Here is a 23,329-nt window from a genome sequence, read left to right as displayed (position 1 = left end):
CAGCATCTTCTTCCTGTCGGTTAAATTTCGCGTCTGTAGCACGTCATCTTCGTGGTGTAGCAATTTTAATGGCCAGTTGTATATATAAGGCTCCCCTGCCACTTGACCATCTTCTTCTGTGCGGATGCACAAACAGTGCCCGAACTCTTACGGGAATCGGCAGTAAAGCCTTGAGTAATGAGTATGATGGGCAGGGGCAATAAGTTGCCAATGTGGGTCTCACGGTAGGTGTGCCAGAGACAAGTCCCTGCAGTCTCACTATCCTCTGTGTCCTCGGTGGCTCAGATGGATAGTGTGTCTGCCATGTAAGCAGGAGATCCCCGGTTCGAGTCCCGGTCGGGGCACACATTTTCAAATGTCCTCGTTGACGTATGTCAGGGCCTGTATGTAGCTAAGGGTATTTATTTCATAGTACAGACCGCGATATTACCATAGAAAGTAGTTCTACTGACACCGCCGGCAAAGCATGACGAGTAGCAGGGAAACGAGAATCGACACTGTTTGCGTCACTAACGTACTGCAGTGGCCTATTAGTGCGCGGAAAGACCTTCAGTGGTGTTATTTATTTGTTGATTTCTGTCAGTTTGTTAACTAGGTTATGTAAACAACATTTTTTTGCGTATAGGGCTGTGTATACAAGACTACCATACCATGTAAGCCATCTATCCAAAATAGTCTGCGAATGATATTATTCCTGGCGTGGAAGTGAAATAGTGCAGCAACTGCGGTGGCGGCTTAAACTAATAACTGTAAACAACAGACGAAAACTTTCAATCACCAACTTTATCCTTCTAATGCGCAAATATTTTGTTGACGCCGACCTATAAACGAAGAAACCATCATCATAATAAAATAAGGGGAATCAGAACTCGCACGAAAAGTTGTACGAGTAGATGATCGTTTTCTCCGCGCGCTGTTCGAGATTAGAATAATAGAGAATTACTGAGAAGCTGGTTCGACAGTGCGGCTAGTCCCGGCGGAGGTTCGAGTCCTCCCTCGGGCAGGGGCGTGTGTTTGTCCTGAGAATAATTTAGGTTAAGTAGTGTGTAAGCTTAGGGACTGATGACCTCAGCAGTTAAGTCCCATAAGATTTCACACACATTTGAACATTTTTGAGTTCGACGAACCCTCTGACAGGCACTTAAGGGTGATTAAAGGAGTATCCATGTAGATGTAGATGTAGGCTAGTTGGGAGCAGGCAGTGTTAAATAGTGGACGAGCGGCCGTATTGTGTCAATGCTGCTGTGTCACAAATCGCAGTAGAGCGACATCTTTAAAACGAGTGTTCAGGACCTTCTCCAGAATGCTTTGGAAAAGAAAAAAAGGATATACAAAGTTTTTCCCGCACACCTTGACTCTCAAACAAAAACGATGTGTGGATGCCTGCTGCAACTTCACTGAAATGAAAAACGCGGACGTTTCTTAACTGGAAAAGATCGTCACGAGTGACAAGACCTCGTGTTATCAATGCGAATCTATCACAAGACGACAGACTGCAGAAATTCACATGAAGAGTAAACGATTTGACAACATAATTGCCATTAAAGCCAATGAGACGCACGAGTTAACAACATCCCAAAGAAGGACTTTTCTTACAGTTTCATATAGTTATGTGAACGTTCTGTGTCGCACTAAAACCATCGTATTACGTTTTTTCTGTCTTTTTTTATTAATTAAGTCACAAAATTGTTTGAACTGATGGGATATAACATGAAAATAAAAATTTATTTATTACGCTGTTTAGCGGCGGAAATTAAAATGTGGAGGAGAGAATAAGAGAAAGACAGAAGAGAAAGAATAATAATTACATGTTAACGGAAAAAAGAAAGAAAACGGAGTCTGTTTACTTCCCTCCGGTATCCAGCAGGCACATGCTACTGCACTACCGTATTATACCACATTACCCAGCCACAGAATTTGTGATTCGTAATTCTACACTACACATCGCTACTCTACCTTACATTACCATACTTTGAGCCAGAAGCAAAGTTTGTTTTTCTCCATTTATCTTCGTTGTCATCCTCTGGACGTGTAACTCACAAGAGAAATTCCCCATCGCACTCCCCTCAGATTTAGCGTTAAGATGGCCTAGTGGATAGATCGTCAAAAACTAATCACAGGTCAAGCATGAAAACAGGAAGAAGGTGTACTCAACTGTGAAAGAAAGCAAAATAGAAACAGTGAATGGGCGAAACAAGAAAAGTGGATCAGACACGTTTCATCTGTCAGAATCGTATCTGGACGAATCAGGGGTCCCATATCACTTCAACTGCACGCACCACACCTTTACTGAGCCCCCACCACCTTGAACAGTCCCCTGCTGACATGCAGGGTCCATGGATTCATGAGGTTGTCCCCGTACCCGTACATGTTCATCCGCTCGATACCATTTGAAATGAGACCGAGCGACTAGGCAACATGTTTATAGTCATCAACAGTCCAATGTCGGTGTTGGAGCACCCTGAACCAACAACCTTGTCGTGGGTTACTGGACGTCCGCCCCAAATAGAACAAACAGTCACGAATAAATTAAAAAAATGAGATAAGAAAAGTGGTCATGCTGCTGGACTCCCAAGTGGGCAAGCTGTGTTCAACAGCCGGTCAGAGTGGCCTAGCGGTTCTAGGCGCTACAGTTTGGAACCGCGAGACCGCTAGGGTCGCAGGTTCGAATCCTGCCTCGGGATGGAAGTGTGTGACCAAAGAAGTTAAGTCCCATAGTGCTCAGAGCCATTTTTTTTTTGTGTTCGACACTCACTCGTGCCTGTTCTTTTTTTTTCAGAATATTATGAATTGTCCGTCCGGCCATTGACATGTTTGTTCTCTTTCTGCAGTGTTGGCAGTTGTCATACTATACATCGGTTGTAGAATATGAGTCATGCGATAAGAATGCTTTGGAAGCTAGCAAGTGAGAAACAAATATAATTTTATACTACACTACTGGCCATTAAAATTGCTACACCACGAAGATGAATTGCTACAGACGCGAAATTTTACCGACAGGAAGAAGATACCATGACGTTTCCGACTTTGATAAAGGTCGGGTTTATCGTATCGCGACATTGCTGCTCGCGTTCGTCGAGATCCAATGACTGTTAGCAGAATATGGAATCGGTGGATTCAGGAGGGTAATACGGAACGCCGTGCTGGGTCCCAACGGCCTCGTATCACTAGCGGTAGAGATGGCAGGCATCTTATCCTCATAGCTGTAACGGATCGTGCAGCCTCGTCTCGATCCCTGAGTCAGCAGATGGGAACTTTTGCAATACAACAACCATCTGCACGAACAGTTCGACGACGTTTACAGCAACATGGACGATCAGCTCGGAGACCATGGCTGCGGTTACCCTTGACGCTGCATCCCAGACAGGAGTGCCTGCGATGGTGTACTCAACGACGAACCTGGGTGCACGAATGGCAAAACGTCATTTTTTCGGATGAATCCAGGTTCTGTTTACAGCATGATGATGGTCGCATCCGTGTTTGGCGACATCGCGGTGAACGCACATTGGAAGTGTGTGTTCGTCATCGCCATACTGGCGTATCACCCGGTGTGATGGTATGGGGTGCCGTTGGTTACACGTCTCGGTGACCTCTTGTTCGCATTGACGGCACTTTGAACAGAGGACGTTACATTTCAGATGTGTTACGACCCGTGGCTCTACCCTTCATTCGATCCCTGCGAAACCTAACATTTCAGCAGGATAATTCACGACCGCATGTTGCGGGTCGTGTACGGGCCTTTCTGGATACAGAAAATGTTCGACTGCTGCCCTGACCAGCACATTCTCCAGATCTCTCACCAATTGAAAACGTCTGGTCAATGGTGGCCGAGCAACTGGCTTGTCACAATACGCCAGTCACTACTCTTGATGAACTGTGATATCGTGTTAAAGCTGCATGGGCAGCTGTACCTGTACACTCCATCGAAGCTCTGTATGACTCAGTGCCCAGGCGTATCAAGGCCGTTATTACGGCCAGAGGTGGTTGTTCTGGGTACTGATTTCTCAGGATCTATGCACCCAAATTTCGTGAAAATGTAATTGCATGTCAGTTCTAGTATAATATATTTTTCCAGTGAATACCTGTTTATCATCTGCATTTCTTCTTGGTGTAGCAATTTTAATGGCCATTAGTGTATATCGCACGCGTATGGTACATATGTTCGACCTGTGGACAGACAAGTTTTGAGCATGTACGCTCTTCAGTAGCAACAGTATGAGAAAACAACATGACGGGGAGCACGCTGAGGAGGCAGGAAATACGAAGCGAGGGACAATATTCCAGGGAGGGCCTCGGCAGGCACTCTACACTGCGTCCCTCCCCTCCGAGAGCCTCGTCGTCGAGCAGTCCGCCGAGACATGTGAAATCGTTTTCGCAATCTCTGCCGAGGGAAGCGCGTGCGGGCCAGGGAGAGTGGTAGGACTCTGACGGCGGGTTCGGTTTCTGGTGTCCGGATGTCGGCGATTGGCCGAAACCCGATCTCCCCCCGCCGCGAATGGAGGGGGGGGGGGGGGGCGGATGAAATATCGCGAGGCGCGACAAAGCGACGGATCGCCTTACGCCAGAGTCGTAATCGCGGCCGCGCGCCCCCGTTGAATGAATGCAGACCAGGCCACGCCTGCCCCAGCGCCGCACAATAGGCCGGCACAATTAGTGAGCCGTAAACAACGGCCACTGCTCTCCGTTGCGGCGGCAGTGTGGGAAGTACGGCAGACGAAAACGTACCACCGTCTTCACATGCCTGCCTCGCCGTTAAGAGGGGTTGAAATCTTCGTTCTGCCTGACTGGCGTGTGCTGCGGTTTCTCTATTCATCCGAAGCTGAATACAAGCTTAAAGTATGGGAATCCCTGTTATTCCCCAGAACTACACTGCAGGAAAAAAATTAGTACACCGATTTAAAGGTTGCCATTTCACACTAGATTTCTCGGTGCAACAGTGCGTATAGAGTATATGAAATGATTACATTTACAGATCAATAGCACAAACAGTTCTGAGTTACCAGGTATCGATATATTGACACACAGTAGTATTTGGTGCAGCCTCCATGGGCGGCAATGCAGTGGCTGACTGTGGCATCCAGGCGATCTTACAAACGGCGAATACCGTGCTGCGATACGCTTTGCCTCATTGCTCGACCTCTTCAGGTACTTGTCTAAGAGTTGTTAGCTGACGAGTCGCACGAGACACTTCTCGTCCCATCGTATCCCACACGTGATCGATTGGAGACAAATCTGGAGATCGGGCTGGCCAGTGAAGTGTCGTACGTGTTGCAGGGCATGTTGAGTTTCACGGACAGTGCGTGGGCGAGCGTTATCTTGTTGGAACAACACATCACATTCCTGTTGCAATAACGGCAGAGGAACGGGTCTAACAACACTATGCACGCACCGAGCGCTGGTTAGCGTCCCCTCTAGAAACAGCAAAGGTGTACTCGTCTTATAGCTTATAGCAAAAGGCTTGGGTTGGGACGAGTATATCTTGGACGAAAGCACTGGACGAGACAGCGTTCACCAGCTCTACATCGCACCCTCATTTGCGCGCAGGCAGAATCGACTGTCATCGCTGAGGACCATGGCGCTCCATTCCAAGTGATCCTTTGATCGCCGACTGCTGTGGCCGAGAGTTCAAGGCACTTCAGTCCTGAACTGCGCTGCTGCTACGGCCGCAGGTTCGAATCCTGCCTGGGCATGGATGTGTGTGATGTCCTTAGGTTAGTTAGGTTTAAGTAGTTCTAAGTCTAGGGGACTGATGACCTCAGATGTTAAGTCCCATACTGATCAGAGCCATTTGAACCATTTTTGATCCTCTGACACCAGTCGAGCCGTGCACGCCGATGCTGTGGCCTTAGTGGAAGGCAGGCTGGGGGTGTGCATGCCTGTAGTCCCACTGCTAATAACCGGTTCGCAGCAGTTCGTCTTGACGGTTCTGGGATCACAAGCCCTCCTATCTGTGCTGTGGTAGCTGTACGATATTCCACTGATGCCCTTAAAATACGACGATCCTGGTGGGCGTCTGTGCTGTGTAGACCTCCAGAACGTCGTCTACGGGCATAAGAATGTTCACGTGGCCACTGATACCAGCATCGTTACACAACTGACGCAGCACGTCTAACTTGCGTGGCAGTTGTCCGAACAGACCATCCCGTCACTCGAAAGACCAGAAGTTGACCCTTTCGAACTACAATGAAGAGCCAAAGAAACTGGTACACCTGCCTAATATCGTGTCGAGCTGACGCGGGCATGCAGACGTGAAGCAACACGACGAGGCATGAACTCGACTAATGTCTGAAGTAGTGCTGGAGGGAACTGACACCATGAATGCTGCAGGGCTGTCCGTGAATCTGTAACAGTACGAGAGGGTGGAGATCTCTTCTGAACAGCACCTTGCTAGGCATCCCAGGTACGCTAAATAATGCTCATGTCTGGGGAGTTTGGTGGCAAGGGTGAGAGCGTTCCTGGAGCAACTGTGTAGCAATTGTGGACGTTTTTGATATCGCACTGGCCAGCTGGTATTCCGTCGGAATGCACAATGCACACGAATGGATGCAAGTGATCAGACAGGATGCTCACGTATGTGACACCTGTCAAAGTCGTATCTAGATGTATCAGGGGCCCCATATCACTCCACCGGCACACGCCTCACACCATTACAGAGCCTCCGCCAGCTTGAACAATCTCCTACTGACATGCAGTGTCCATGTATTCATGTGGTTGTCCCCATACACGTGCAAGTTCATCCGCCCGATACAATTTGAAGCGAGACTCGTCCGACCAGCCAACATGTTTCCGGTCAACAACTGTCCAATGTCGGTGTTGACGGGCCCAGGCGGGCATAAAGCTTTGTGTCGAGCAGTCATCAAGGGTATGCGAGTGGGCCTTCGGCTCCCAAACCCCAAATCGATGGTGTCTCATTGAATGGTTTGCATGCTGACACTTGTTAATGGCCCAGCACTGAAATCTGCAGCAATTTGCGGAAGGGTTGCACTTCTGTCACGATTCTCTTCAGCCGTCGTCGGTCCCGTTATTGGAGCACCTTTTTCCGGCCGCAGCGATGTCGGAGATTTTATGTTTTGTAGGATTCCAGATATTCACGATACACTAGTGAAATGGTCGTACGGGAAAATCCCCACTTCACCACTACCTCGGAGATGCTATGCCCCATCGCTAAACTACGTTCAAACTCACTTAAATCTTGATAACCTGCGATTGTAGTAGCAGTAACTGATCTAACAACTGTGCCAGACACTTGTCTTATATAGGCCTGCGGACCGCAGCACCGTATTCTACCTGTTTACATATATCTGTATTTGAAAGCGCATGCCTATACCAGTTTCTTTGGCGCTTCAATGTAGTTCAGTCGGCGTAGGACGCACGAGTGCGTCTCCATGGCATGGTTGCCTGCTTGCTTCACACGTTTGCACCACACTGAGAAATCTGGCTGTGAGTATTCCCTACTCAGTGGTAAACACAGAGGGAATTCTGATAGCTATGCCAATACGCTATCTGTTGGCAGACGGCGTTGACACCATACCAGTACGTCTACTATCGCCCAGGTGGCATATGCCGACATCGGACCACAATCTGACGTTTCAGGTATACTTTTTTTTCCATCACTGTACTTGTGTAGCTTATCGCGGAGTGCTCTGGCTTGTACAAGAGGGAGCTGAGCCAGACTTGGGTCTAATCCACGAGCCGGATTGACGACTACTGGTCCGGTGAGCTGGCTAACCTTAATCGTACAGCTAAATGGGAATGGGAATCGGACCTGGATCGAATCCACGAACTGCAATGGCCAAAGTTGGTGGGCGGTTGTCCAGCCTTACTCGCACAGCTTAACAGAGGCAGCAACGGAAATATTGGAACGCTATCAGGCCAGTCCAGATGCGTAATCATAATATACACGTGATGTGGATGTCTATGATCCCAGACACTTACTTTACTTTAGCAGGGGTTTCCACTTAGCAGCAGTTGCCTGTTCTCAGATGTCACAAACTTATAACCTGCCAATCTTCTTCCGATAGACCTTTCCATGGCTTCGTCTACAGTTACCCCTCACGTTTCCCTAGACCTCTCTTGGGTACTTCTACCCGGCACAGACCAGTTGAGCAAAGGCTGCGCCATTGTTCTTCCTCTATCCGTCGGACGTGTACATACCAATCTTAGTGCCCGAACACTGATCGTAACAGTGACTGATTCCACCGCGTCCATCTCCTTTCTTATGTATTCATTCCTGAATTGCTCCATTCGAGTCGCTCTCGTGCTCCCGTTCATTTCGGCTGTCTCAGTTTTCGCCCATTGTCTCTCATTCAGTATCCAACACTGAGCTTTAGGACAGAATGCTTTCAACCACAGAACCTAGCACATCTTTCTTTGTTCGTCTGGATATGTGTCGACTCCAGAAGACACCATACAATCATCTAATAGGTACCCTCTATCGACATATACTGTGGGATATTTCCAGTCACATTGTTCAGTACTAGGTATTTGCGAACCCAGATACTTGGAACATTCCACATTTCTTACCTTGCATACTTCCATCAACAAGATTTTCTGTTTTAGCCATTTTGTCTGTTAGTCCCCGTTGTTTATAAGTATCCATTAACTTTCTCATTGGACACATGAACTGATACCGCGGTGGACATGATGTCCGTCCTCTGCCGGACGAGCTCTGATCTTACAGCAGAAACACTTCGCCCTCCATCCAAGTTAGGTGCGATCCGATCACCGAAGTGCTTCGTCTGCCTTTCCGTTTTGCAGTTCTTTATTATTAATAAATACTTGTGAAATAATGGAATGGTAGTACGCTGCTGAGGGTTGCTTTAATTTGAAACTCAAGTAAATACGCTGTTTTAATTTTTCAAATATTGATAATAGAAGATTGCCATTTTGGTGCGCAACTTCCGAACGCAGCACCTAATCGCGGAGTAGGACCTTAATTTAGGAGTTCTTTCTCACAATACCTCTACCGAAAAAACCATCTGTCATCTGTACCTCACACCACGTTACGTCATCTTGCCACAGCTGCCTTCTTAACTGCTCCTAAAAAGAGCTGCTTCTAGCCGAATATGATGGCTGCAAAGCCAGAAATATTAAGAGGGTCACTCCTAAAGAAATGCACACAATTTTTTTAAATCCATCTTTTATTCTACATGTTTGAAAGTTTTACAGTGTTTAGATACATTCTTTAGGAACAATATTTTCATTTCTCCACATAATTTCCATCCCTCTCAACTGCCTTACGCCATCTTGGAACCAGCGCCTGTATACCCGCACGGTAAAATTCTGGACCAACCTGTTGGAGCCAATGTTTGGCAGCGTGCACAAGGGAGTCATCTTAAACCTTGTTCCACGAAGAGAGTCTTTCAGTTTCCCAAAGAGATGATAGTCACATGGAGCCAGGTCAGGACTGTAAGGCGGGTGTTTCAGTCTTGTCCATCGGAGTTTTGTGAACGCTTCCATGGTTTTTTGACTGACATGTGGCCGTACATTGTCGTGAAACAGCAAAACATCCTGCTTTTGCCGATGTGGTCGAACACGACTCAGTCGAGCTTGAAGTTTCTTCAGTGTCGTCGCATATGCATCAGAATTGATGGTGGTTCCACTTGGCATGATGTCCACAAGCAAGAGTCCTTCGGAATCGAAAAACACCGTAGCCATAACTTTTCCAGCAGAAGGTGTGGTTTTGAATTTTTTTCCTTGGGTGGATTTGCATGATGCCACTCTATTGGTTGCCTCTTCGTCTCTGGTGAAAAATGATGGAGCCATGTTTCATCACCTGTCACAATTCTTCAAAGAAATTCATCTCCACCATTCTCGTACTGTTCCAAAAGCTCGCTGCATACCGTTTTTCTTGTTTCTTTGTGAGCCACTGTCAACATTCTGGGAACCCACCTGGCACAAACTTTTTTTAACGCCAACACATCCAGTATTCTGCAAACACTTCCTTCGCCTATCCCAACGTAGCGTGACAATTCGTTCACTGTGATGCGTCCGTCAGCAGTCACCAATTCGTTAACTCTCTGCACATTGTCTGGAGTTTGTGCAGTACGTAGCCTGCCGCTGCGAGGACAATCCTCAATACTGCCGTGCCCGCTTTCATCACGTAACCTGGTTACCCCACCGACTAACTGTACTGCGATCGACAACAGCATCTCCATACGCGTTTTTCAACCTCTTGTGGATGTTTCCCACTGTCTCGTTTTCACAGCACAGGAATTCTATGACAGCACGATGCTTCTGACGAACGTCAAGTGTAGTAGCCATCTTGAAGACATGCTGTGACGGCGCCACTCACGGGAACAGGTTGAACTAAGTTTGAAAACAAGCGGGAAGGATGTATCTACACACTGTAAAACTTTCACACATGCAGAATGAAAACTGTATTTTTACAAAAATAGTGTGCATTTCTTTTGGAGTGACCCTCGCACATGTCGAAAGACAGTGGAAGACCTTGGAGCTGCCAGAGGGATGACGACCCGCTGCCTACCTCCAAATCTGATCAGCCAAAGGGATAATGAGCCTATCCTGTTTTCGGTGCATGTCCCTTGTGTCCGGAAGATGTTCAGCCAGATCAGCTTGGAAGTGACACCGGTGGTAGAACAAACAGCCAACCCGTTGCCCCGCAGATGCTTCACTCACTGCCTTCCCTAGACAAACGGCCTGGACGGCACTAGCGGCAAACGTATCTTCACGCCAAAGTCCGTGTTCCAGGAGACGTAGCGCGAGCTACCGATCGCGCAACGGTTCAGGTGGCTTCTGCAGAGTACCTGGCAGCGAGGTGACGTCGTGGTGACCAGCAAGTTGGGACGGGCGCTGCGCTTGTAAACCCCCCTGCCGAGAACCGGGAGGGCAGCGGAGCTGAATGAAAGTCCCAGCCCGGGTGGTGTGTTCCCGCCGCGCCGAGACCGCGGGGATAAAGGCCCGGCCTGGCTGTTGTGAGCGCGAGAAACTTGGCCCATTCCGACCGACCGCACCGCACCGCACCGCACGGCACGGCACAATGCGAGCCGACACAATTAGTCCGGCAAACAACAGCTGGCCCCCGGCTAGCGGCCAGCCGCTGTACGCACACTGGCTGCAACCCTTTTGAGGGCCCTCTGCCTCACAATAAGGGACTACCGCGGCATTTCCTTCCGGAAAAGTTTCGCGTAATGTTGGTAAACACCTACGTGAACCGTGAATTTACTTTCAAAACCTTGTCTTAAAAAAATTTTATTTAGTAGCGATTCATCGAGAACATTAACACATTTAACCACACTATGTGAGCGTGGAAGTAGTTGCCAATGGTTAACTGATGAAACAAATAAAAATTTTTTTCAATAAATGGAAATTTTATTCCTAAAAGCTCCCTTTTTTTTTAAAACAGATTTAAAATTATGATCAGAAGGCACCCTGTAAATATCAAGTTACAATTTATTCAGAGGCAGAAATAACAATTTCATTTATTTATTTTTTGAGGTATGAGCTTTCGGGCTCAGAACCTTGTCGCTCCCTTTTAACACGGCCGTAGTCCCGATCGCTCACAACAACCTCTGAAAGACTACACTGGTGCAAATCTGCAGCACACCAGATTACTTTAAACTAAAAATGTTAACAACTCACACAAACACATAAACTATGCACCCCGTAAGAGAGATGGAGATGGTACAAAACACTCACATTAAAAATTATTTGCCACCGAAAGTGCAACTAGTTTTTAAAAGAACTCTTATGGTGGAAGGGTGGCAACTTTATATACTAAAATGACCATTTAAATAAAATCGATAAAATGCAGTTTTACACCAAATCTACCAACATGCTCTACATTACACATATACCACCTCGCAAGATGATAGCAAGATAAAACGTATTTCAGGAATTCGGCCTTTACACCTTAAGCAATAAATTCGGTAACACCGAATGCGACAAACCTGACAGAGGCAGCTATTAACGTATGACAGACCAACAGACAGACAGACACTAACTGCCTAACAAATACGGACGGGAGACAAACGAGCAAGCTGGGGACGAGAGACTGACCAAGAAAACAAGTAGAATTTAACAAGTAAATGAAACAACATATCACGAATCACTTAACTTCTAATAAACTGCGATGTCTGGCGAAGACCTGGCGCAGCACCCCCAAAACGCTCGCCCGAACCGCCCGCTGCCAGCCGCGCTTCGACGGACGCAGGGAGGCGCGCCGATCTCCCGTCTCACGGCGTCGCAGCTCGCACCGGCCAGACCGATGTCGTGGGTTGACTCCTGTTGCTCTCGTGTCGGCCGCGAAGCCACTCCCCTAGCTATACGGCGCGGCACACTGGACTCACGTGGTGACCTTACATGCGCCGACGCACAAGGCGGAAAAGTCATCTTGTATCTCAGTGCGCGACCGACCAACCGATCGATCCAACCGCCAATCACCGTTGCCTGAGCAACTCGAGCAGACTGGCGGCCTAACACACACTAGCACTCCGGACGACAGAGAGACACTGACTGCCTCACCAATGCGGACGAGAGACAGACCCAGACTGACTTCGCTGACCAGCTGACCAGACTCAATCCGACTGACAGATCCCTCCTGCCGAGCTCATAGCGCCCCTTAAATGCACGTGAACAGACAACTTTTCCCCTTTTCCACCAGAGGAAGACACCAAAGCTGCGATTGCCACAGCGGCGCCACCGCCAGAAACGGAAGGCGACTGCTTTACACTAAGCGCTGCGGCGCGCTCTTCGAAACAGCAAATTTTACCATGGCTCACTACGTACTTGCACACAGCTGAACCTACTTTCATAGTAAGTGCGTCAAATCTCACGTTCAGGCCTATTCTGCAATACGCGTGGCTCTGGAAAGAACACGATGCGTTTTCTTCTGCATCTACACTATCTGATCAAAAGGGTCCGTAACGCGTTGTGTATCCCGTATTTAGTCATACAAGGATGTAACTTCAGGTCGTTAAATCAAAAATGTGACATCCATATTCATGTCAATAACATAAAATACGTACTTTTCATGTCCGCCCCGATAGCTGGGTGGTTATACAGAAATAAGAGGGCTGCTCGCTCTCTGTAATAAAAAACTGAGTAATGGAATCAACGATCGACTTGAACGGATGTCTTGTGACGTCTGCCCAGACCAAACGCAACGAACAATACCGAACAAAAAGAAAAAAAAAGGGAAAAGAGTGGTCAGCGTGACGGATTGCCGACCAACGTGCCCGGGTTCGATTCCCGGCTGGGTCGGGGATTTTCTCCGCTCAGGGACTGGATGTTGTGCTATCATCATTTCATCCCCATCCGGCGCGCAGGTCGCCCAATGTGGCGTCGAATGTAATAAGACCTGCACCAAGGCGGCCGGACCTGCCCCGCAAGGGGCCTCCCGGCCAATGACGCCAAACGCTCATTTCCATTTTTTTCGTACTTCTCATGTACCATGTGGCGTAATGTGTAATAGGCAGATATATATCCACACCATCACACAGGAATTCCAAACTGCATTAGGATCCACTGCAAGTACTATGACAGTTACGCAGGAGATGAGAAGAGTTGGATTAAATGGTCAAGCGGCTGTTCATAAGCCACACATCACGCCGGTAAATGCCTAACGACGCCTCGCTTGGTGTAAGGAGCGTAAACATTGGACGATTGAACAGAGGAAAAACGTTGTGTGGAGTGAGGAGTCACGGTACACAATGTGGCGATGCGATGGCGGCGTGTGGGTATGGCGAATGCCCGGTGAACATCATCTGCCAGCGCGTGTAGTGGCAACAGTAAAATTCGGAGGTGTTTTTCATGAAGAGGGCTTGGACCGCTTGCTGTTTTGCGTGACACTATCACAGCACAGCCCTACAGTGATGTTTTAATCACCTTCTTGCTACCCACTGTTGAAGAGCAATTCGGGGATGACGATTGCATCTTTCAACACGATCGAGCACCTGTTCATAATGCACGGCCTGTGGCGGAGTGTTTACACGAGAATAACATCCCTGTAATGGACTGGCCTGCACAGCGTCCTGATCTGAACTCTATAGAACACCTTTGGGATGTTTTGGAACGCCGTCGGCCGAGGTGGCCGAGCGGTTGTAGGCGCTACAGTCTGGAACCGCGCGACCCCTACGGTCGCAGGTTCGAATCCTGCCTTGGGCATGGATGAGTGTGATGTTCTTAGGTTAGTTATGTTTAAGTAGTTCTAAGTTCTAGGGGACTGATGACCTCAGAAGTTAAGCCCCATAGTGCTCAGAGCCTTTTGAACCATTTGGTACGCCGACTTCTTGCCAGGCCTCACCGACCGACATCGATACCTCTCCTCGGTGCAGCACTCCGTAAAGAATGGGCTGGAATTCCCAAAGAAACATTCCAGCACCAGATTGAACGTATGCCTGCGAGAGTGCCGGCCGGGGTGGCCGAGCGGTTCTAGGCGCTACAGTCTGGAACCGCGCAACCGCTACGGTCGCAGGTTCGAATCCTGCCTCGGGCATGGATGTGTGTGATGTCCTTAGGTTAGTTAGGTTTAAGTAGTTCTAAGTTCTAGGGGACTGATGACCTAAGATGTTAAGTCCCATAGTGCTCAGAGCCATTTGAACCAATTGTAAGTCATTTTCAGCCAGGTGTCCGGATATTTTTGATCACACAGTGTACATCGCGTGCTCCTCGCGGATCTCTCGTGGTGTGTGTGGAGGGGCGGAAGTGGCGGCGCTGGTGTGTCGGCAGGGGAGGCTCCGCTCATTAGCGAGGTGCGCGGTGGCGCTGGCGATGTCCGTAGGCCGGCAGCTGCGGCTGCGGCGCCCGTATGGGTCCGGCGGCCGTGCCCTCGCGTGCGGCACGCAACCCGATCCGTCGCGCCGGCTGACCGCTTATCGGCCAATACGGCAGCCGGCGCGCCGTGAGCGACCCATCACTCTGCCCGGCGCCCGGGCCTCGGAAAGCCACCACTCACCGGCCGCGCCTGCCTGCCGTGTCGCGACACCTCAGACGTGCCGTACTGCACAGAACGACTTAGCTAGACGCGTGGGCGCCAGGATAGGAGAAGGATTTAGGGGTAATAAGGAGGCATAGTTAGCACAAGAAGAGAATAGAAGCTTTCGAAATGTGGTGCTACAGAAGAATGCTGAAGATTAATATGACTGTATGATTGTTAGTGTGGCAGAGCATAGAATTAACCAGGGTCTACATCTACATATATACTCCGCTAGCCACCAAGGTGTGTGTGGCGGAGGGCACAATTCGCGCCACACTCATATTTCCCCCCTCTGTTCCACTGGGAGGGAAAAACGATTGTCTGAACGCCTCAGTACGATCTCTAATTTCCCTTATCTTTCAGTGGCGATCATTGCGCGATTTGAAAGTTGGTGGTAGTAATATATGCTCTACATCCTCGGCGAAGATCGGATTTCGGAATTTAGTGAGCAGCCCCTTCCGTTTAGCGCTCCGGCTATCTGCAAGTGTGTCCCACTTCAAACATTCTATGAGAATTGTAACGCTCTCGCGATGGCTAAATGTACCAGTCACGAATCTTGCCGCTCTTCGTTGGACCTTCTCAATCTCTTGAATCAGACCCAACTGGTAAGGGTCCCATACAGACTAACAATAAGACTGGACGAATTAACGTATTGTAAACAATTTCCTTTGTTGAAGGACTGCATCGCTTCACGATTCTACCAATAAACCGTAACCTACAGTTCGTCTTGCCCGTTACTTGTGCAATGTGGTCATACCATTTGAGATCATTTCGAATAGTCACAGCTAAATACTTGACTGATGTTACCGCTTCCAAAAACTGGGCATTTATTTTGTACTCCTTCGTTAATGGGGATTTTCGCCTTGTTATACTCACAAGGGAACCTCACCATCGCACCCCGCTCAGATTTAGTTATAAGCTGGCTCAGTGGATAGGTCCTGAAAAACTGAACACAGATCGATCGAAAAAACAGGAAGAAGTTGTGTGGAACTATGAAATAATAAGCAAAATATACAAACTGAGTAGTCCATGTGAAAGATATGCAACATCAAGGACTGTTTGAACTCTAGAGCGCCGTGGTCACGTGGTTACCGTGAGCAACTGCGGAACCTGTGGTCGTTGGTTCAAGTCTTTCCTTGAGTAAAAAAATTACTTTCTTTATTTTCGCAAAGTTATGATCTGTCCGTTCGATCATTGACGTCTCTGTTCACTGTAACAAGTTTAATGTCTGTGTTTTGCAACCGCACCGCAAAACCGTGCGATTAGTAGACGAAACGACGTGCCTCTCCAATGGGAACCGAAAAAATTTGATCGCAAGGTCATAGTTCAACCGATTCCTCCACAGGAAAACACGTCTGATATGTTCCATACGACACTGGTGACAGCATGTGCGTCGCATGACAGGAATATGTTGTCGACCCACCTAACTTGTACACTTGGCGAATGGGTAAAAAGATTCTTCAACCTTGTCCGATTTAGGTTTTCTTGTGGATGTGACAATCACTCCCAAGAAAGTGATGAAAACGTAAGAATTTGTCACATAAACTGAAAATAAAAAACTAAAATTTTCACTTGAGGGAAGACTTGAACCAAGGACCTCTCGTCCCACAGTTACTTACACTAACCATGGGACCGCAGCGCTCGTGAGGTCGGATGGTCCTTGGGTGTTAACAATGTTGCACATCAACTACTCAGTTTGTATATTTTGCTTATTATTTCATAGTTCCACACGATTTCTTCCTGTTTTCTCGATTGATCTTTGTTCAGTTTTTCAGGGCCTATCCACTGAGCCAGCTTATAACTAAATCTGAGGGGGGTGCGATGGGGAGGTTCCCTTGTCAGTAGGTTACACTTACTAATATTGAGAGATAAATGCCAGTCACTACACCACGCATATATTTTCTGCAAATCCTTATTGATTCGTTCACGACTTTCGTGTGATACTGCTTTCCTGTAGACTACAGCATCATCGGCAAACAGTCTAACGCCACTGTCAATACCATCAACCAGATCGTTTATGTAAAACGTAAAAAGTAGCGGACCTATTACGCTGCCCTGGGGCACACCCGAGGTTACGCTTATTTCTGCTGAAGTCTCCCCATTCAGGACGACATACTGCTCTCTGTCTGTTAGAAAACTTTCTATCCAGCCGCATAGGATATACCGTAAGCGCGCACTTTTTGGAGCAAGCGACAGTGCGGAACTGAGTCGAACGCCTTTCGAAAGTCGAGAAATATGGCATCAACCTGGGATCCGGTATCTAGAGCCTGTTGTATGTCATGCACAAAGAGGGCCAGCTGTGTCTCGCATGACCGCTGTTTCCTAAAACCATGCTGGTTTCTGCAGACGAGCTTCTCAGAGTCTACAAAGGTCATTATGTCTGAACAAAAAATATCTTCCATGATTCTACAACAAATCGATGTCAGTGAAATTGGCCAATAATTATGTGCATCCGATTTTCTACCCTTTTTGTAGATTGCTATGACCTGGGCCTTCTTACCAGTCCCGTGGAGCTTTCCGCTGTTCCAATGATCTCTGATAGATGATGGATAAGAATGGTGCTATATTTGTAGCATATACTATGGGGACACCGTCTGGGCCAGATGCCTTCCTGGCGCCTAAAGATCTTAAATGTTTTACAATTCCAGATACACTAAACACTATGTCAGCCATCCTTGCGTTTGTTCGATAAATGAAAGGGGGAACGGTGCTGCATTCCTCTACCATTAACGAGTTTTTGAAAGCTAGGTTTAGAATTTCGGCATTCTGTTAATCATCATCCGTTACATTACCCGTACTGTCAGCAAGAGAAGTGTAAGGTGTCAGGCAAATCCAACACCTTCCATGAAAACTCTGACATGATAGCAAATCCGGCAGTATGTCACATAGCTCCGAATAAATCCTGACAAAGTAATACGATCAATGAATGAGCAAATGGAATACCACAGACTAACACAAGAACGCCTAAATGCATGTCATACCTTCCCACCGTGGAACAGACGCAGTTCCGAGGGGAGAAACGAGAACAGAAGCGGAGAGCAGAACCGTGTTAAGCTAGAAGGCCCTACGATAAGGGACGGACACCCACATCTCCGGCCGACCGCCAAGACCACCCCCCCAGCCCATGTTAAAAGATAGAGCCCTCCAGAAGAACAGTATAGATCTTACAATAACACTAAAAGGGCCACACCAACTGCAAGTTTTAGCGTGAGACTATACGCGTCTCTGTTACGTAGCAAACGTTAAAAACATTGCCCCACCACGAAAAGTATAACGTTTCTCATTGGATAGACAGAATTTTTGTAGGCGGAGCTTAAGGTTAACAATGAGACCCTGATTGGTCAGTTGAAAACACAGCCTGATAGCTTTTCTTAAACCAACTTCGGTAAATTGCAGTAAGGAGAAGTTAGAAAGAGTTGCTTCCGAGACGGCGAGGTGTGTGGAGCTGTGCCGCCCGCCGCCCCCTGACACTGCCTAACCAACAAGGTAATGATCGCACGCGATGCCGCATAAGGCTTCAGAACTGCAGAAGTCTCATCTGTTACACTCCCTTTTTGCAAAATACTAATGTCGATCGTCAATTAAAACTTCGTGGTATTCACATTTGCTATTAGAAGTTAAAAATCTGAAACGCGATGATTTTTCTGTTATATAATTATTGAGAAGCCACATCAGCCACTGTAATTTACGACAAGTTACATAAGCAATTATAGATAATTGAGGGTCACTGTAGACCATTTTTGATAGTTTTCTCTTTTATGAAACTTCATTTAAACCTAGATTATAGATGTGATATGGCATAGGTCATCATTCGATCCATTATAGAACTTGGAAACCCATTCAGGGAATATTCGTTCACATTTGGTTTTTATCATCCCGTATTACAATATTTCCTTTTATCAATAGTGCAATTTATAAACAATGTTTTGTGAGTAGAATAAAAATTCCAATGGTAAACTTAACTGCTTTTTAGACGTTATTTTACCAGCTAACTAAAAATAGGAAAGCCTTGAACCCCTCCCACTAAATTTAGTTAGTATTAAGATTCTTTTACGGGGAGTGCAGTGGAGCTGACGCTGAAATAATTAAGTATTTGATTATATCATCGCTAGTCTCACTGAACTCTTCTGAACTCTACATGTCATGTGTGGTCTCGTGTCTCCTAACCAGCAACAGGTCCCAGGTTCAAACTAGTCAACTCCCTAAAAAACACGCTCAGAGCGTCGTTGCGCGAAAGTGGTAGGGAGACACGACTTAGAACAAACAGACGCCAGGCAGAATGTTAGAGAAGGTATTGAATTATTTGTTGCGTTCATAGATTTTACGTGCGACAATAAATGCTTTAGATCAAATCTGCGGAGCAGCAGCTACGTCGCCTAATTTGTCTCACGTACTGCACGCAGTGCGATTTCGCACGACGCCGCGGAAGCTTTCAGGGCGGTTTAAAGGGACGATTCAGCCGTCTCCACCAATTATCTTCGATTTTTATTCGGTTTCAGACACTCGGTCTGGGGTTCTTCCCTGGTCAAGTACTCCTGACTGTTCCACTGGCTGGTGTCTCTTTGGTGACCGCTCTGAGCCTTGACACCGCAGGACTTCCCCCCACCCCCACATGCTTCCTGCGCCCCGTTCAGACAATGCTATTGTCGTGACCTGCCGGAAGAAAGAACCCCTGCAGCTACGTTACTGTGGACGGAAATCGACGGCGCCCCCGCCGCTAACTTGACGTGCATGCCCGCTCCCGTCGCCCGTAGCGGGCGGACAACCCACGCCGCGTACGCAGGCGGTCGGATCCTTTAATAGCGGCCGCTTTGTCTCGCTGTCACGGAAGCACACAGCAGTGTAAGCCAGCACGGCCCAGTCCCTTGCGTTTCCGCCGAGCGCTCGGCGCACCTGCCTCCAAACCGCTAGCGGTTGCTTGGTCCCTAACGAAAGAGCAGTCGCTCGTCTCACTCTTAGACTGTTTACAGATGAGGCTGTCGTTACCGTCTACTAAATTCGCCAGAATATCAGTATGAATTACAAAATGTTTGTACAAATCTGCATTGTGCGAGAAGTGCCAATTGACTCTGGTCAATAAAGTGTTTGGTCCTCAGCATGAGTGTTAAAACGACCTTGTATGTTAAAGATTAAAAAGTTTCGAAGTGAATGTCTCAGACAAATTTTATGGTGATAACTAGTTTCAGCTACACACGAGCCATCTTCGGATCTAAAATACAAAATTACTTACAAGAATATAGCAATGTCCAATTGCATGTAGGAATCAAAATTCCAAATACAGAATAGATTTATTTATTCTTATTCAAGACTTCATGTATGGTTGTCAAGGAGATATGATTTCAATTTATTTTTGAAACTATTACTGCTGTCTGTCAGACATTTTATTTCATCTGTAATTTATGGAAAAGTTTTAAAGCAGCATATTTTACCCCTTTATGTGCCAAAGATAGGTTAAACATACGTAGCCAGTGCTACAGTGAGACCCGCCAGGGTACCCGAGAGCGCTAACGCGCTGCTTCCAGGACTCGGGCAGGCGCGCCGGCCCCGGATCGAATCCGCCCGGCGAATTAACGACGAAGGGCCAGTGCGCCCGCCAGCCTGGATGTGGTTTGTAGGCGGTTTTCCACATCCCCCTAGGTGAATACCGGGCTGGTCCCCACGTTCAGCCTCAGTTACACGACTCTCAGACATCTGCAACACTTTCGCACTATTCCATGTCTTACACTAGACACAGACAGCTGGGGTACACTAATTCCTTCCCTGGGGTACGGGGTGGCGACAGGAAGGGCATCCTGCTACCCCTTAAACTTAACATGCCACATCCGATTAACCATGGCCGACCCTGCGTACCTGCGGGACAAGGCTGAAGAAGAGACAGAGCCAGTACTACAGTGAACTGGAAACATATGGCCACTATCTCTAATAGGTTACTTGAGACAGTCATCGCTAGATGATGTTAGCAGTCAACTTTATAATTTATGTAATGTCTTAATATTCTAATAAATTCTGATGAAATACAGGATACAAGTGTGCTTATAACTAAATTATGAACATAAGAGCAGTTCATATTAATAATAATAGAACAGCGCATCAACAGATAATACTGTAGTGATTGTAATAATTTACGAATGTTTCTCGGTCACAACCACAGTTTTAAGATATTTTACCTTACATTCATTGTCAAATATAACAGCAGCTTACATGTCGTCATAACGAAGCAAAGTGTGGGGAACGTCATTGACATGCAACCTTACGGAATATGACAAGCTAGCTGCTGGCTTCTGTCTCAGTCGTTTCTTTGATGATTTCTCTGACGTTTCGCCAGCACGAGCGGCTGGTATCGTGAAAGCTTCACCGTCCCTTGCTGGTGATGATGATGATGATGATGATGATGATGATGGTGGGTGTTCAGCATCGTGGTCATCAGCGCCATTACAAGTTCCCAATCTTTCCATTTCCAGTCTCGCCACGTCTCAAAATATGATGAGGACAATACAAACACCCAGTCCCCGTCCCTTGCTGGTGGTGGGCTGGAATCGAGCTCGCGACCACAGTTTATATTTACCTGGCGCGCGAACGTCCAAGGGCTTTTCCGTGGTCATTTCTGGGTGCGTTTCTCACCTTGCTACCTAAGCTGCAGCGTGGTAATGGAGTATCCGTTCACCTTGAGGCTTCTTCTTTCTTGTTGAAGATATTGTCATGTTTGTGTATTTCTATAGCTTCTCTGAACAAGCGTGTGTGGTAGTTCTCTACAGCATGAATTTCCGTGTCGACGAATTTTGCTACGACAGCGCGTGCTCTGCCACGGCTTATTTCTCCACCTACCGAACGTGCAATGCCGCTTATGTTCGGTGATTCTGGTGTTGATTTCTCGTCCAGTCATTCCAACACAGGCTTTTCCGCATGTTGGAATGACTGGACGAGTTTGGGTGGCAGTTATTGAAACAAAGACGTTTTTCGATGCAGCGAGATATTTTCACGAAATTCCAAAAAATGGCTCTGAGCACTATGGGACTTAACTTCTGAGGTCATCAGTCCCCTAGAACTTAGAACTACTTAAACCTAACTAACCTAAGGACATCACACACATCCATGCCCGGAGCAGGATTCGAACCTGCGACCGTAGCGGTCGCGCGGTTCCAGACTGTAGCGCCTAGAACCGCTCGGCCACTCTGGCCGGCCACGAAATTTCAACTAGCAATTTTCTCCTCCGAATGTGAAAATATCCTATTGACTCCCGCCTACATAGGGAGAAACAACCATCGCAATAAAATAAGAGATATCAGAGAGCTCACACTGACTGACGCTTCTCTGAGTGGAACGGTCGAGAAAGAGTGTGAAAGTGGTCCTCTGAATCCCGTGCAAAGGATTTAAGTGCGAACTGCAAAGTAATCATATAAAGGACAGTCAAATGAAAGCGCGACAGATGGAAAAAGAGTAAGTAATTTCTTTTTTATTTCGAAAGCAATCGCCGTAACTGTCTATAGATTCGTCCCATTGTGAGACAAGACGGACAGTACCTACATGGAAAAAGGGTGTTATTTCCTATGGAAGTATTGTTGCACCCAGGCGTGCACCTTTTCGTTCCGAAGCAAAACGATGCCAGCAAATGTCTTTCTTTAGGCCTCCAAAAATATGGAAATGGCTTGGAGGTAGTCGAAACAACAAACGTCCCAGCTCCGGGAAAGTCATCATGTCTTTTTCATTTGAATGCAAGGGCGCGTTGCTCATAGACTTTTTTTTTTTAATCACGACGTTACAATTAACGCTGAGCGGTAAGTGGACTCATGACGATGTGATCGTAGTCGTTCGGGAAAATCCCCACTTCATCGCTACCTCTGAGATGCCCTGTCCCATCGCTTGTGCGCCGACAATAACACCACGTTCAAACTCACTTACAGCCTGATAACCTGCCATTGTAGCAGCAGTAACCGATCTAACAACTGCGCCACACACTTGTTGTCTTATGTAGGCGTTGTGGCCGAGCTGTTCTAGGAGCTTCCGTCCGGAACCGCGCTGCTGCAACGGCCGCAGGTTCGAATCCTGCCTCGGGCAGGGATGCGTGTGATGTCCTTAGGTTAGTTAGGTTTAAGTCGTTCCACATCTATGGGACTGATGACCTCAGATGTTAAGTCCCATAGTGCTTACAAGGGAACCTCCACATCCCACCCCCCTCTGATTTAGTTATAAGTTGGCACAGTGGATAAGCATTGAAAAACTGAACACAAATCAATCGAGAAAACAGGAAGAAGTTGTGTGGAACTATGAAAAAAATAAGCAAAATATACAAACTGAGTAGTCCATACGCAAGATAGGCAACATCAAGAAGAGTGTGAGCTCAGGAGCGCCGTGGTCCCGTGGTTAGCGTGAGTAGCTGCGGAAGGAGAGGTTCTT

The 23,329-nt window shown here is 47.3% G+C and overlaps 1 protein-coding gene across 1 annotated transcript in view; it reads left to right on the top strand.

The window, feature by feature from the left end:
- LOC124545759 overlaps positions 1 to 23,329 on the top strand; it is a 198,383-nt gene that overhangs the window by 32,395 nt on the left and 142,659 nt on the right. Inside the window, exon 2 of the mRNA XM_047124702.1 lies at positions 14,741 to 15,016. Within this exon, the coding sequence (XP_046980658.1) occupies positions 14,741 to 15,016 (276 nt within the window). The remainder of the gene's footprint in view (positions 1 to 14,740; positions 15,017 to 23,329) is intronic.

Source organism: Schistocerca americana, chromosome 8, assembly GCF_021461395.2.
Source record: "Schistocerca americana isolate TAMUIC-IGC-003095 chromosome 8, iqSchAmer2.1, whole genome shotgun sequence".
Lineage (NCBI taxonomy): Eukaryota > Metazoa > Arthropoda > Insecta > Orthoptera > Acrididae > Schistocerca > Schistocerca americana.
Note: the sequence above shows the minus strand (reverse complement) of the source record. Positions and strands in the feature narration are given on the sequence as shown.